Consider the following 16,036-nt stretch of genomic DNA (forward strand, 5'->3'; position numbering starts at 1 on the left):
TACAAGGTTTACGTGTGTGTGTGTGTGTGTGTACATGCACATTTTGTCTTTCCTCTTGGACTTTTTTTATCAAAACCATTGCATCCTTTATCCAAAACTTTTCCAAATTTAAATGGGCCTCCACATGCTGTCCATCCTTTAGAAAATGATCAGAGTTGAGCACTACAATGCCCTCTCTTTATATAACATAAAAATGGGCCCTACCTGAATTCATCTATGCCCTCATGACAAACACACTTCAGTGTCATCTTGGATTCCCAGCTCCCAAGGGCAGTGACCACAACTCTGTAGTGCTCTATATAAGTGGCAGCTTCACACTCCAGTTATGTAATAATTGCTTCATAAAGGTGAAAAGCTACAACATAACTGCATTATGTGCAAGGAGTAAATCAATGGTAGCACAAGAAAAAGAAGGTGGAAATCAAGAGTCCTCACTCAAAAAAAAAAAAAAAAAAAAAAACTCTGAAAACAAACAACCTAAACCTAAAGGCGGTATTCCTGTTCTTCACTGCTACTTTAAATATTACCTAAAATCACCTATGTAAGCACAGCACCTATATAATCAAATACTGTACCCATGGAACAAAAATATGTAACAGCCGGTGGATCTGCTCCTAATACTCGCTATAGTTATCACTGGAATGGCGATCAGGCTTTACAGAAGACTTGTGACTTCTTTTTTTTTTTTTTTTTTTTTTTCTCTTTTAGATAGAAGCTCGAGTGTGAAACTTGTGACTTCTGTTTCATCTAGTATTGGAACATACTTGCCCTCTTAAGATGAAGGCTGTGAGCTTTGAAGCAAGGCCCCCAAGCATCCCTGAAGAGGGGTGCACCTTCCCCTTCCCAGAGGTGCTCAGATCAGTATCACAAAGGGGCACTGTGGGGCTGGCAGTGAGTGGTAGAGCCCAGGTGACTGAGGCTGACTAGCGGGAACTGTGCCATCCCCTGAGCTCTCTGCTCTAGGCACTACAGAGCACCTTTCTTCTTTCCTTCTTCCTTAAGATGCCAGTCTCCATGTCACCCCTTCTCCAATAGCAGTTTTGCTTTCCTGGGTCTGGACAAGCCCAAAGTGCAATTTGAACATGACATCAAGAGATATACCATCCTACTTCCTTCTGCCATTCCTTCAGTGACAAAGGATCATTCGATGGCTTTCTTTCCTTGCGCCAGCAGCTTCAACATGGCTATAAAGATAACCCCTCAGTGCAATGTGAAGGCGCCCCAGTCATGCAGACGTGGGGGGAAAGGTGAGCTCATGTCTTCCTATTTCCTGGTCCTCCACCCCCATTCATCAACTAGCACCATACTCTCTGGGAGATAAGGAGCTTGGGCTTCCCTGGATCTGGAGAAGCCTTCTGACCCCAAGAAGGCCTTGGTGACTGCAGTGCCAGCTGACTGACTCAGGAGCGCTGGGCTCTGATCGGGAGCAGGCACCCAAATCCGTCCCTTGTCTCAGACAGGCCACCAGCTTCCTTACTTTGCCACCTACACCCCCCATCCTGCATCACTGCTCTAGCCTCAGAGGGGTTCCAGGCCTGCTTGGAAAAGCTCTTGCAACCCCAGGGCATTCAAAGCTACCCTGCACTATGAACTGACGTCACACACTGCCAAAGCATCCTTTCCTCTTTCTTCAGGAAGAATTATGTAACTGCAGGGCGAAAAAATTAGGTCCACTGTGACCTTCTTGTATGCTTTAAGTGTTTCAAGAGGAAGCATTTTAGGTCACAAAACACACTCTTTCAAGCACACACTCACAGGAACCCTGAGCCCCATGCAGCTCTCGTCCTGGGTGAGACCCAGCAGCCAACATGTGCTTGTGAGACTGCCATTTTACCTGAGGCCGAAGACGACAATGCTGTGGGGGACCAGGTGCTGCTCTGAACAGCAAAGGTGGCAGATTTAGGAGGCAACACTTCAGCCGTGGAAACATCTGTGGTTTGGGGAGAAGGAGACGTTCTGAGGAAATGTGAAGCCGGGCTATGCTCTTCTATAACGCCAAGCCTTGTGGTCGGTTCTTCTGCTGACGTGAGTACACTGGCCAGAGGGATCGATCCGGTGGTAGTGTCTACATGCACTTGGTTCCTCTTTGTGCTGACAGCGCTGTCTGTGGAGATTTGTGGCCCTAGGATTTCAGGATAGGTCGGCAAGAACTGCTTTCCAGCTGTAGTCTGCACAGCTACAGGGCCAGTGATCAGAGATGCTGTGCTTGATGGGGTGCCAGGAGTGGTCATGGGAGGTTGAGAGATCTCGAGAGCAGTGGCTGTCAAAGCTGGAGACACGGGGGCTAAGCTTGGGCTCGTGGCTGGAAGGGTTTGCTCTGTGGAGGACTCTGTTAAGGCTGGAGGTAAAGGGACCTCCGAAGGAGACCTCACTGTCACAGCTTTGGTGGGCTCGGTGGTCAGGGACACCACGCTCAGTGACTTTGACTCCGTAACAGTTTTCTCTTGGTGTGAGGCGCTCTGGTTCTTAGCGCCTGCTGTCTGGCTACTGTGGAGTGTTGCCACAGAGGCTGCCGCTGTCGACATCTGAACTGAAGTCAAAGGAGTCCCCCTTGCCCTGGGCAGGACTGAGGAAGAAGATGAATGCGTCAAGGTTGTTTGTGAGACAGAAAGTGGGGCAGGGGTAGACACTGCCAAGGATGTTAGCAAAGGTGAGGGTGAGGAAGACCAAGGTGGAGATGCGTCAGAAGTAGACTTCAGCAGGTACACAGAGGCCCTGGTTGATGGTAAGGCTGATGAGAACAACTGGTGGGACTGTGACACTGAGGGCAGAGGCAAAGGAGACCCTGAAGAAGAAGAAGAGTCACCAACCGACGGAGCATCAGTGTCTAGAACAACCAAAGTGTTTGGCATATTAATGGTGGATGTGTAGGATGGAAGGTTGGATGTACGCATGACCAGTGACTCAGTGGAAGGCTGAGTGTACCCCCCATCATAGGATGAGATGTTACTTCTTTCAGTCTGAGCATGAGAAGAGGAAGAATAGTCTGAATGTGAAGACGTTACGTAAGAGGTCGAGCTCTCCCTGATGTCCGAGGATGAAGTGTTATCTGTAATGGATAGTAATGTCCGTTCTCCTTTGGTGAAAGTAGATGAAATGTAAGTGTGGTCTGTGTGGCCACTGGAAGTCCTTTGTTCAGTGTCCGTGCCACTCACTTGATTGTAGCTAATTCCAGTGACTACAAAGGGAAAAGCCAAAGTCAGGTCAAGTAAACAAACAAGAAATCTCTGAAACACACAATATAAAACAGATTTTCAATGTCCTATCCATGAACTTAAGTGGGTGAAACTTTCTTTGGAGAGGTGGTTTCCAGTGGCGAGTGCTCTGAACAGAGACAGACAGTGTGGCCAAACAGGAGTGGTCAGTGTCTGCTCTGAGCCAACTGACCTCCTGTGAGAAGCAGCAGTGGCTTCTCACAGGAAATGGTAATAAAAGAGAAGTGGGGACCACAGGCCTAAAAATAGGGAATAGCTCCAAATTCCTTCCACATGCCTTTTTTGGTAAAAAACAAATTGGTATCTGAGAAGCTCTTAAGACCCCCAATAAAATAACTGTTATGCCTAAATGGAAAAAGGAAAACCCTCCTAACTTTCCATTCTGCATAATGAGGTATTTCTTTCCCAGGAGATTGGCCTTAGCCACAAAGTGGCTGGTCCCCTTTATTTTAATCCTCCCAGCAGACAGCTCCCAAATGCCTCAGGTGATTGTGGGGGTTGAATGGGTGGAGGGGGATTTTGGAGAGGGCTGTTTGCCTTCCTGAGGTGGGAGAACCTAGAAAGTTCTCCTCATAAAGAGCTTGTAAGACACTTTGTGGGTGGATCGCCAAATTAATCATACTAGGACTTTGAGTAAATGGGCAGATGAGGTGAAGGGACGCGTTAAGGGGCTCTGCGGAAGACACACCACCTCCGAGGGCGCGCGAGGCGGCCAGCGACTGCGACACCAGGCCCGCGCCATCGGTGGCGTTCTGGCGCGGAGTGGCGCTGTCCGGTCCGGCAGAGCTCCCCACCTCCGGCGAAGAGGCGCGGGTGCTGGCGTTGGTGGCGGCGAGAGACCGCAGCGTGCGCTCCGCGACTCCAGCCAGAGTGGCCGAGGTGTACGCGCTGCGAGGGGGAGCCCCGGGCGTCCCGTCCTCCACGTCGTCGTCATCGTCGCGGCTGTCTTCTGGGGCTGTAGGAGGAGTAGAAGGGGACAGTGAGGGATAAGTGCTGGGGTGGAGCGGCAGCACCGCACCGAGCCTCCCCCTGGGCTGTGGGGACAGGCGCTTCCCTGTGCTCTCCGCCCTTTGTCTGATGTGAGTTGCTGTCGCACATGAGCGGTGACTGAAACCTCAGCAGGCGCCGCCTATCAGCACATCTGTTGGGGCAACTGAATTTATGGGAAGGCTTATTGCCTCAGAAAACAGGATCCATACTGGATTTCCGCCTGGTGATATACACAAGAAATATTTGTGTCAGGGAAATCGGCAGGCAAAAGACTAACAACACTTTAGGCGCTTTAGAAGTTCGCACAGGGCCCCGTGGGGGCACAAGTCCTCCTTGGAAGCCCCTACTTCCTGGCAGGACCAGAGATCCGTGAACGCTCCTCATTCTCAGTCCATACATGGACAGAGAAACCCACATATGGTCAGGGGTGAAAGGTGGGCTTGTTTTTTATTTTACTTTCTCTTTTTTAAATGCATTTGTTTTATTTTATTGATGGGGTGAAACAGGGAAGTTGACACATGAATAAATATCCTTTTCCTCCTTTTTGGGGTATATATTTTGTGCTATAAACCTAAAGAATCTTAGAAATATCTTAGATCGTTAGATTATCAAATAAACCCCTTCTTTTCAGAAGTGACAAAAATGAGGTCCCATTCGTCTTGGCCTAAATACGTCATAATCTGGCTGTATGAGGAAATAGACTCTTCTCCGGTTCTTGTTCCTACACCCAGCCCAGACTAGCCCTTGATATCCTATGGGCACACTATTTTTTTTTTTTTTTTTTTGAGACAGAGTCTCACTTTGTTGCCCTGGCTAGAGTGCTGTGGTGTCAGCTTAGCTCACAGCAACCTCAAACTCCTGGGCTCAAGCGATCCTTCTGCCTCAGCCTCCCAAGTAGATGGGACTATAGGCATGCGCCACCATGCCCAGCTAATTTTTTCTATATGGGCACACTTTGATGGAAAACAGATGTAAAGTTGAGAGTTGGGTAAATTAATTTCAGGATGGGTGCCAATTAATGGAGTTACCGGAATGAGCATGGGGACAGGACACACAGTGACCTCAAGTAGCACTGAGAAACCCAGGAATAGAGACAGCCAGGCTGCAGAGCTTGCGAGACGTACAGAGAGAGCCCACCAGGAGATGCTTGGGAGCAGGTATATCTAAGCATGATTTCTCTAGTAAAAAGACAAAGGCCTCGGATAGGGAGATCTTACACGATCTGTTCAATAAAATTTAGGCAAACAGCCACAGCAGGGTTACAGGCTGAACAAAGTGGAGAGTCACGGCCTCCAAGCAGAAGGGCTGAATCTGAACACAGAAAAAAGAACAGACTGAGAGCTCTGAAAGGCTGGATTGCAGAATCAGTCAGCTTTGGGCGGTTCCAAGGAAACGAGATAAAGCTTTGTGTTAATCCACAGTGAGATGGTTTCAGGAATGAGGCTACTCCTTATCTACCTCTTTATAATTGCACTCCGAGAGCTGATCACAATGAAATCCCATTTTCCACAGGAACTGACTGAGTATTAACTGCAGAGAGGAAGGGTACTGTGATGCGAAAGGGAAAAGCTGCTGAACCTGAGATCCTGGTTTGAGAAGGTAAAAATCCTGAGCCTCACCGTGGGGAGGGTGGAAATTATTCCTTTTGTTTAGGAGATAGATAGTGTGTTTTCCAGGCACAGGCATAAAAGAGTATAAATAGCCCTTACCTGTATGTGTGGTATTCTCTCATGATAAACATATGCTTTTGTACATCACGTGGGTAGTAATAATATGCTAATCTTCCTCATCAAATAGGATTCTCATATGGGGGAAATGGAGCTGCTATTATTAGTGGTGGAGAGGTAAGAATTTAAACCTATTAAAAGCTTAAATGATAAGTTACTGCATTTTTGCTTTAGTCAGAATACATTTTACATTGATAAGCCTGCTGAGAATTATTTTTGAAAATTACCCAACAGCATTATTAAAACAGAACATCAAAAGAAAAGTTTTCTCAAATTGATAAATTGGACTTCATAAAAATTAAAAACTTTTGTGCTACAAATGATACCATCAAGAAAGTGAAAAGACAACCCACAAAACTGTCTGCAAATTATATATCTGATAAAGGACTAGGATTTAGAATATACAAGGGACTCTTACCACTCAATAATAAAAAGACAACCCATTTTAAAATAGTGAAAAGATTTGAATAGACATATTCAAAGAAGATATACAAATGGCCAATAAGCACATGAAAAGCTGCTCAGCATTGTTAGTCAGCTGGGAAATGCAAGTCAAAACCACAATGAGATACCCTTCACACCCACTAGAATGGCTATAATCAAAGAAGATGGACAAGTACAAGTGTGGGTAAAGATGTGGAGACACTGGAACACTTGTATGTTGCTGATTGGAATTTAAAATGGTGTAGTCATTTGGAAAACAGTTTGGCAGGTCCTTAAAAGGTTAAAAATAGAACCACCCTATAATCTGAAAACTCCAAAAGAACTGAAAATATATGTCCTGAATGTTCACAACTACATTATTCATAATAGCCAACAGGTGGGAACTACACAAACGTCCATCAATTGATAAAAGTATAAACAAAATGTGGTATATCCATACCATGGAATATTATTCAGTCATAAAAAGGAATGAAATAGTGATACATGCTACAACATAGATGAACTTTGAGAACACGATGCTAAGGGAAAGACATAAAAGATCACACATTGTATAATTTCATTTATAGCAAATATCTAGAATGGGCAAATCCACAGAAACAGAAAGTAAATTACTGGTTGCCAGGAGCTGGGAGGAGAGCAGAATGGGAAGTGACTGCTGATGAGTATGGGGTTTCTTTTTGGGGTAATGAAAATGTTCTGAAATTAGATAGCAGTGATGATTGCACAACTTGTGAATATACAAAAAAAACACTGAATTTACACTTTAAATGTACACATTCTATAGAATGTGAATTATAACTCAATAATGCTGCTAAAAGAAAGGGAGAATTTCTTTTAATGAATGCCCAGACAACTACTCAAAAGAAGGTGATATTTTCACCTTTCAGAAGCTCTGTGATTGAGGTCAGTATGGGGCTGTGGGTTGGGCTACAGGGCCAGAGAAGTCCCTGAGCTTTTGGGAAGAGGAGGCAGCAGCAACAGTTTCTTGGAGATGTACCAGAAAAAAAACTGGGGATATACAGGAATATCTGCATCAACCAGCTAGAAGAATGGCTTAGTGATAATGACACTAGAGGAGCCTGGAGAGTTACTTCGTCGGTGCCTGGTCTTAATGTGCCTCAGATGGCATAAGCATCTCAAGTCTCTCCCCGCTCTGTGGTACAGTTCTGTGAAATGAAAACTTACTCGAACGTTCTCCACGTGGTGCCGAAGAATCCAGGCTTTCTGAAGAAGACGTGGACAATGACTCTGAGTAACTGCTATGACCCAACACTGTGCTACTTCCTCTGGACTGGGGAGCAGAGTCCGAGACCTGGCTCAAAACGGAAGTGTTCACAACTTCGGGATACGAAGCAGAGCTTCCCGTGGCATCTGCAAATGTCCTGCTGTTGGTGAGGAACCAGCGTGCAGTGCTCTCTCCACTTCTGGTGGATGGGACTGACCCGGACATGGACTCAGTCTGAGACACAGCACTTCCATTTTCTGCCTCAGAGCTGCTGGCCGGTTGATGTCCTCCCAAGGCTGTAAGGTACCATTGGAAACAAATGCCATTACGTGGATATGAAAGAGATCCCTCAACAACTAAGCAGCCAGTCCTCTTAACTGAAAAGAGGAACTTTGCCAAGGAATCTTGTACAGTATTTATTGTGTGTATAATCTGACATGCACTATCATATTCTAAGTAATTACTTCAAAACTCTTGGGTGGTAGCAAAATAAAAGTTGGTGAACAGGGGACCTTTTGAACAGCATGTGCAAGTGGCAGAGTAACTTACAGGCTGTGTGTTTTATTCTTTCCCATAAAAAGTGGTCAAGGGAGTATGTCATTATGTCCAGCAAATATGAAGTGCATAAATATAGTGCCTAGGCAAAACACTTTTCCAAAACATTTTTAGTATTAATACAGATTATTCTAATTCCAAAGTATAGCAAAAAAAAAAAAAAATCAACTATAGGGAGTAAATCAAACCATGAATTTGGGAACTACATTGATATCTGCACAATTATGTGTAAAGATGATTTGTACACAAAACAATGGAAGCTAGGTTTAGAGAGTGGGCTGGCTCTCACTTTGAAGACAATGCTGTAGAGTGAAAAGAAGATGGAAACAACCACGAGAGCCCCGGGGCTGCAATCTCAACTCTGCTGAGTGAGCCAAATGGCCATGCATGCATTACTCAACCCCTCTGAGCCTCAGCTTCTTCACTGTAAAAAAGCAGGAGGAATAACACCCATCTGACTAACTTCACAATGTTCTCGTAAGGATGAGCATCCAAATGCAATCATGTGGTATGCCACATAAGGAGCTGGTGTCATCAAAGAGCGTGCTTTTCTTTGGAGATTACAAATGGTCTTGAAGACATTTCCCTGAGAAAATTCAACTCTTTTCATATGTCCCTAATAGATCAAGAAAAGATGGACTACTTACTTAGGGAATCATTTTGCCAATGTGAAGATGGAAGTCCCAGTTTATTTTCTGGGGAGGGCTCAATGGATTCCTCAGCACTTGAATTCCCAGTTACTTGACTGTTCCTTCTCGATTCCACTGCAGAGAGTGAAGAGTGCATTGAGGCTGAAGTTGTGGCAGTCTTAGAGTCCTCAGGGAAGCCCTTTGTCTCGTTTGTAGGTCCCAGACTGAGAGTTAAAGACCGGAGCATCCTTGGGACACTATCAGTGAATGTGGCGGCAACATGCGTACTCTTTGTCTGACTGACCGAGGAGCTCTGGAGACCAGTGGAGTTGTTAAGCTCCTCCATACTTCCAGAAGCTATAACAGAAGAAGATAATGCTTCAAAACTACTCAGGAGTTTAAGAAAACCAGGAATATATCTAGGTACAAATGATGTCTACTACATTTTGGTGGCTAAGTCTAAATACTGCAGAGCTAAGATAGATGCAAACATTTGTGTGTATTTACACATGTATGAGCAACCAGGACATACTCTCACTCTCTCCTCACTAGCTCTAACTGTCATAGAGCTAAGTGGAAATGCAGTGAGGTCTTCACCAGGCACAATGAAAACCTTATATTCAACTAAAAGGAAAATAGGAGAAAGCAAGGCAAATACTTACTTGCCTTGGTTTTTATAGAGGAAGATGAAAACTTCTGCTGAATTCTACATTATAGATTAAACAGGAGAGGCCATGGCGATAAGGTTTTTGTCACTGTTTTGTTTTATTTTGGCAGTGCAACGCTTTTGTCCAAATGCTATGATAGATTAAAATCTTATACATAAATGAATAAAAATGGGGCTGCTGCAGGATGCCCAGGCCCCAGGTCACCACTGAGGATGCCTAGGGTTTTACAGAATATAGTTGGGACACTAATGGCCTAGAACAATAATTCCCAGCCTTGTCACTATCAAAGGCTCCTTATTACTCCTCACTTCATGGCCACCATAAACTTTATGTTTTAAAAGACTATTCATCAAACTGCATTTATTAAGTAACAGAACTTCTAAGCCAGCAGGAAACATTCATGATTACCCCATGAATTTGATTTAATCCCATCCAAAAGCAAACAGGCTTCATTATTGTAGTTAGTCTCATTAAGCTTTAGAGTAGCTTTGAAATCTACATGCTCCAATGGGGCCCCAGGAGATCAAGCACTCCAGGAACAATTTTTCTAAGCAATGGATGGCAACCATTGGGTAATTGTCAAGAACCTCAAGAAGTGAATTATACACCATTGGTCAAAATGCATAGTCTGCTCTGCACAAGCATGGGTGGCTCACTCATGGCTGCCTTAAGCAAGAACTTTCCATAGCATACCCTGAGAACTGACCTCCAGAAGGGTATATTAAAATCTTCATTCCAAACAGGAATAAACTGCAGGAAAGCTTGGTGAATGGAAAGAAACATGGTGGGTAAGAAGACTAAAGGCAGTGTTTGGGTAAGAAGTGGTGGGTAAGAAAACAAAAGAGAGTGTTTTTTTCCTTTTTAAGCTAAAAATAATAAAAAGTACTCTACACCTATATAGTAAAAGCCTTTGAGCTATTAATTATGACCCAGAAAATGGAAAAAGGAGGTTGTCATTATAAATAGTTTCTTGAAGATCAGCCTTATATGCAATCTGACCAAAAGCGCAAATAAATTTTAAATATATATATAGAGAGAGTGTGCACACAGGAAACAAAAGTTTCCTCTTATTCTTGTGCAAAACCATAGAACCAGCTATACCTAAAACATAGCCTGAAGCTCTGGTCCCTGGACTTCAGTAAAGACAAAATGAAGATGCAGGCAATTCACAAAACTATTAATTGGAAGGAAAGAATAGAAAGACCTGGACACAAAAATAGAATCCTAGACCACCCAAACTCACCCTTACTTAAAAACAAAAAAACAAAACAAAACAAGCCAACAAAAAACACTTTAGTATTTAAAAAAAGGAAAGCATAGTAGATATGCCCCAAATCCTCACTCAACCACTTAGCCTCTCAGGCCTACCTTCATGAGAGTTATTATCTATTTCCACCAAATTCCAGCCTCATCAGATCAATAGATATTCTTTCAAAACAATTTTGTTCCCAGTAAACTGCATTATTTCACCCATTCAATGTACCCATCAAAACACAATGGTGATTATATCAGGTTCAGCCTGGATGACCCAGGCCTGTCCACCTCTGGTGGTTTTAGCAGAAATGGTCACAGAAATACAATCCCAAAAGTCACAAATGCTGAAAGTCATGACAGGAAAATGGCTGTTTTTCCCAGAATCTGAGAGCTCTGTAGAACACTACTTCTTCATCTCATTGTCTCATTTCATCCTTATCATCATTATAAAAAGCTACCGTTCATTTACTAACCAGGCATTGTGCTAAGTACTTTAAATACGAATCTCATTTAATCCTCATAGTAAAGCTATGAAATGTGTGTGAATACTTCTGTAGACTTGGAAGTAGAGGAAATGTTTGGTCAAATAATCTACAGTCACCACTTATATTACTCAGTGAGCACCTGCTAAATAAATCTAAGGGGAAATGTACCATGTTTTTAACCAAAAAACCAGCATGCCCTTCCGTGCTCATTTCTACTCCTGAAGGAACCATTCAAAAATGGAGGGACCATCCATCTGGGAACAGAAATAAGCCACGTTTCTATTCTTTATAACGGGAGGTGGAAAGAATGCCTACTCATCTGGTTAAAGTACAGAGGTCACTCTTCCAATCACTGGAAGCTGGGGTATACATCAGAATGTTCAACCTAGACTTGACTGCTATCCAGAACTTGCCAAAAGTACAGCTGAAGCAGCTGATATTTGAGAAACATATGCTAAATCTCCAATCTTCTGAGTTATTTATGGTCTCTCTCTTTACAAAGGGAAATCACCACAAAGCAATTTCCCTGGACCACATTAGCTTAGCTGTCCACAGAAATACTTTTACAAGTTGAGACCCATTATTATACCCTCAGCTACTATTGAGATCTATATGAAATATCACCTTTGAAAGAACATTAGCATAATTTCCACAAAGCAGCAATTGAAGGCATTTTCCATTATGATCCTCAACATTTCTTATTATAAATAGTGCTGTTGGAATTTACTGCCCCACGACACTTATGCCTATGGATGAATTGTGTGCTTGCTTTATCTGCCAACAATCGCATGCCACACCCAGTTTCCCTTTGTGCCCTGGTTTCCAGGAAGCTCAGTGCTAAATTTAGTGCTCAATTGTAGCCACTCTCACACAGTTCAACATACACATATCTCTTTCCACCTTTAAAAGAGAGCTTTTCCCCCTGTTTGTTGCTTTATTTCCACCCCCTCCCCCAATGATCAAATCATACATGGTCATTATAGAAAATATGGAAAGATATAAAGAGCTAGAAAAATCATTTCAAATGGTTTCTGATCTCTTTTTTTTAAATCTAATTTTGTTGCCTGGGCCTATATCTGTTTTAACACTGTAAGGCATACAATGTATTTTTGGAAGCAGCTAACTCCTGATACCCCAGCCTCAGGAGAGGCTGTACAGTTGTGCTGCAGGCGTGTTTCTGGGCAGCGGAGTGAGGAGTGGAAGGAGGCGCAGAACACGAAGGCTGGATGTGTGTGGAGTAGCAGACGCTGGAACTAGGAAGGGCCTTTCAGATCAACGGGTCAAATCCTCCTCGTCCCTGTGCCAGCCTCTTAGCTGTCATCCTCGTGTTCACCAGCGAGGAGCCTCACCAGTCTGATGGGTCTTGTGCCAGGCTTCTCACTGGGTCATGTTTACCAGTGGATGGCGGAGCCAAGTGCCAAAAGGCACGAGCCCCCACTGCCCTCCCTCTTCACTTCTGTCTTTGCAGAGCTGGCCCAGCAGGCCAGGTCGACTCCGGGTCTGCCTCTGGCGGGTCCTGCTGGCTCTTGCCAGAGTGCCAGAGCTCCTGTATCATGAAGTGAGAAAGGGACGGTGGCAGGTGCTAGCGCAGCTTTAACAATAAAGCACAACTTCGCTTCCCATGTGGCTTCAGGTCCTTGCGCAGTATCCTCTGCATCCCACGGCAGGAGGGGAGGCTGGAGGCTGGATTCAGATGTCCGTGGCTGCCTGGCGACAACCCCCTTTCACAGCACTCAGAGCCCTCTCCAGTATGTGAGAGGGTGGCGGGACTCTACCTAGAACAGCACACCCCATTCGCTAAAAAGGGAGATAAATGCTCCATAAAAGACACAAGGAATGGGAAAGATATGGTGGAACTCTCCAACAAGTAAAAGTATGAGGTTCTAAAAGGACAAATGCTCAAAGAGTTCAAGGGATATATATATATTTTTTTTTAGTGTTGAAAAATATAGGTGAATACAGAGTCAAGTGCAATAAAATTGGAAACATAGGATGATTTTCAAATTTACCACAGTAGTACGTTGAATTTAAATTATAAATATTAAATGACCCTAACCAGAATTAAAGTATAGCTTCCTAGAAAATGCTTCATTTCCACCCTTCAGTAAAGTTGATTGTAAATCACTGAACCACAGAACTTTGGAGCAGGAAAGGATCACAGCTTTTATCCAATCCAACCAATGTTTATGAATAATCTTAAAAAGCAATCTTCTAAAAACATAAATCATAGATTGTATCCATATGCAGTCAGCAGGAAACTGTATACAGAGCATACGGAAGAGGAATTGGCTGCTTTAAATAGACATTCCAGAAAGGACCTTTGGGTTCAGTTTTCGCTTTGATGACATAAACCCAAACTCTGAGACTTACAAAGTACTTCTAAAAAGCTCTGACCTATAAAAATTTTGAAATGGCAATTTCTGAAGCAATCTAACCTCTATGTCTCAAGAATATTTCCAACCTTCTCTACGCGGCTCCCTATCACGCAAGGAAGAAAACACAAGCAGCACACACAGACTCTGAATGGAACCTCAGAGAAGAGGAAAGATTAGCAGAGTTTCCAGCACTCTCTTTGGCCCAGGGCAGGAAGTCCCCTGTTTGGCCACATGCTAATCCTCATTTCTTATCAGCTGCACCTTGTCCTGGCATGGTGGGGGACCTAAGAGAATTAACAGACACAGCCTGTGTCCTAACGAAGATTACAATCTGTCTGGGCAGAGTCATTAGATGACCTGGTATGACAAGGTGTATATAGCACAGAGGACCAGAGAGTTGAAGAAAGGCTCATGGAAGTGGAATACTTGAGCTGAGACTCAACTGATGAGTAAGAATTAGAATGGCAGAGAGAAGAGACCGCTCCACCTGCAATTCCTAACATCATGCCCTGCAAACTCCTGCACTGTGTAGATTATTATTTTTTTTCAAAATGATGCCTAGAAAAATTTATACCCATGTTTCTTTGACATTGAAGGAAACATTTTTGCAATAATAAAGACATAAAAATCTAACTCCTAATCAAATGGTACAGTGCTCACCATTTCATGCACCCCAATGTGTGGCCTAATGTGTAAGAATATACACTAACAACGCTTAGTCTTTGTTGCATGTGTGTATGGGGGCGGGAGACAGGGAAGCAGGCAGTGGTGAACCAAAGGCCTAGGCCTAGGCCACAGAACAACTATTATTTTTCTTCTTATACCATTAAAGAAAACATATTTTAAATATGAACTTCAATACTGAAATGAACTGTGTAGGTTACGTGTACTTGTACCCCAAATGCTTGGCTTTAGAGGAATGACACCTTTGCTTAATGTCTTTTCCCTTTATCCTCTATGACCAGTAGGTAACTAGCCAGCTATCCACATCCATCTGTGTCCACTGTAAGTGACTTTGCAGTGGTAAGCTGGGGACAGGAGTACTTACAGGAGGAATGGTCCAAGGGAGGGGAGGAAGCTGGGGTCCTGGAGAAATGCAGCAGGGAGAGATCTGGTCCCAAGGAATTTCTCCTGGACAGCGTGGCTGGTTCTCTGGGCTCCAAGGCAGAGAGAGGGGACGGGCTCAAAACTGAGGTTGTAGCCACTTGGGTGTGCACAGTGACTTCTTCTGAGAGCCCTGTCCCCCTCTCCAGTGAGCCCTGGGATGGTCCACTCTTCGTGTGAAAAGGAGCAGTTCTTCCTTTGGACCCTGAGCTACCGGCCAGCAGGTGATGCCTTTCCAAGCCTGAAAGCAGACAGCAACAATTAAAATTCCACCAGCAGACCTCAAAATGTCTTCATGTGCTTTTAGTGAGCTCAACTTTGACTTCTATAAAATATATAGACATAAGAAGAAATTAGGAGCAGTAAGTCATGCAATGAAAAACGAACCCCTGAAAGGGGAACCACAAACCAAGACAAAGATTGTGTTCAGATCTCATAAAGACTTTGCATTTTGTAGTAAAATTAACAGGAAAGGGGCACATTGGTGCTAAATTTCAGACAACATAGAATCAGAGGTCAGTGTCTGATCATCATGATCCATTACCCACATCCCACAAAGCTGGTCCCAGAATTTATCTGAATTCAACATAAAATTCCCAACATCTAGATGACCAATAAAACCAGGCAACAGCAAGGTAGTTTGTGAGCTCTGTAGCTGTCACTCATGAATGCAATACGAAATACTTTCATATGTATCCTTTACAGAATCGAATCCCCCAACCAGACCTCCCTTCACTAGGACATGGAACCACGGTGTCATCTTCGACCACTTCATTCTCTACTGTCGGGCCATCACCACGTCCTGTCCACTTTCCTTTGTGAAGTCTCATTACCAATCCGTTCCTCTCCAGCCTGTGGCTGCCAGGCTATACCTCAGCACCTGCTGTCTGGATTTCTGTGTCTGCCTGAGTGGTTCCCTGACTCCCAGTTCCCTTCATCCTCCCACTCCATACAGACAGCTTGTACCTGCCTGCCAGGATGATCCTCCCCAAATTCATGTTAGTCATGTCCCTCCCTTGTTCAAAACCTTCAGTGAGTCTTCCCACTGCACTAGATCTAAACTGCCTGGTTTCCAAAGTCCTCCATGACTGTCCCTAACCCCATGCACACAACTGTCCCCCCTCCTCCTCCTCTACTCTGTGGGCAACTTATGCCTTCCCCAAGGCAGGCTGCTGGCCTTGCCACCCACAGAGGCCACACCTGTCTTTCTCTCCTCTGTACCTTCACTCACATTGCTCAGGCATTCCAATCCTCAGCCGCCTCTGCCACCTGGCTCAGATACACAGATGTGGGCTCTAATCCCAGTGATGCAACCTGTTTGCTGTTTGACCTACACACATTGGGTTAATTAACTTCTTTGAGCTT

At 44.2% G+C, this 16,036-nt stretch overlaps 1 protein-coding gene across 1 annotated transcript in view; it reads right to left on the reverse strand.

Moving 5' to 3' along the window:
* Positions 1 to 16,036, reverse strand: part of HEG1 (heart development protein with EGF like domains 1) — a 76,617-nt gene that overhangs the window by 34,898 nt on the left and 25,683 nt on the right. The window contains exons 3-7 of the mRNA XM_012780436.3: positions 14,616 to 14,912; positions 8,804 to 9,142; positions 7,562 to 7,897; positions 3,907 to 4,170; positions 1,835 to 3,178 (exon numbers count right to left, since the gene is read on the reverse strand). Coding sequence (XP_012635890.3) covers positions 1,835 to 3,178; positions 3,907 to 4,170; positions 7,562 to 7,897; positions 8,804 to 9,142; positions 14,616 to 14,912 — 2,580 coding nt within the window. The remainder of the gene's footprint in view (positions 1 to 1,834; positions 3,179 to 3,906; positions 4,171 to 7,561; positions 7,898 to 8,803; positions 9,143 to 14,615; positions 14,913 to 16,036) is intronic.

This window comes from Microcebus murinus, chromosome 1 (assembly GCF_040939455.1).
Source record: "Microcebus murinus isolate Inina chromosome 1, M.murinus_Inina_mat1.0, whole genome shotgun sequence".
Taxonomy (NCBI): Eukaryota; Metazoa; Chordata; class Mammalia; order Primates; family Cheirogaleidae; genus Microcebus; species Microcebus murinus.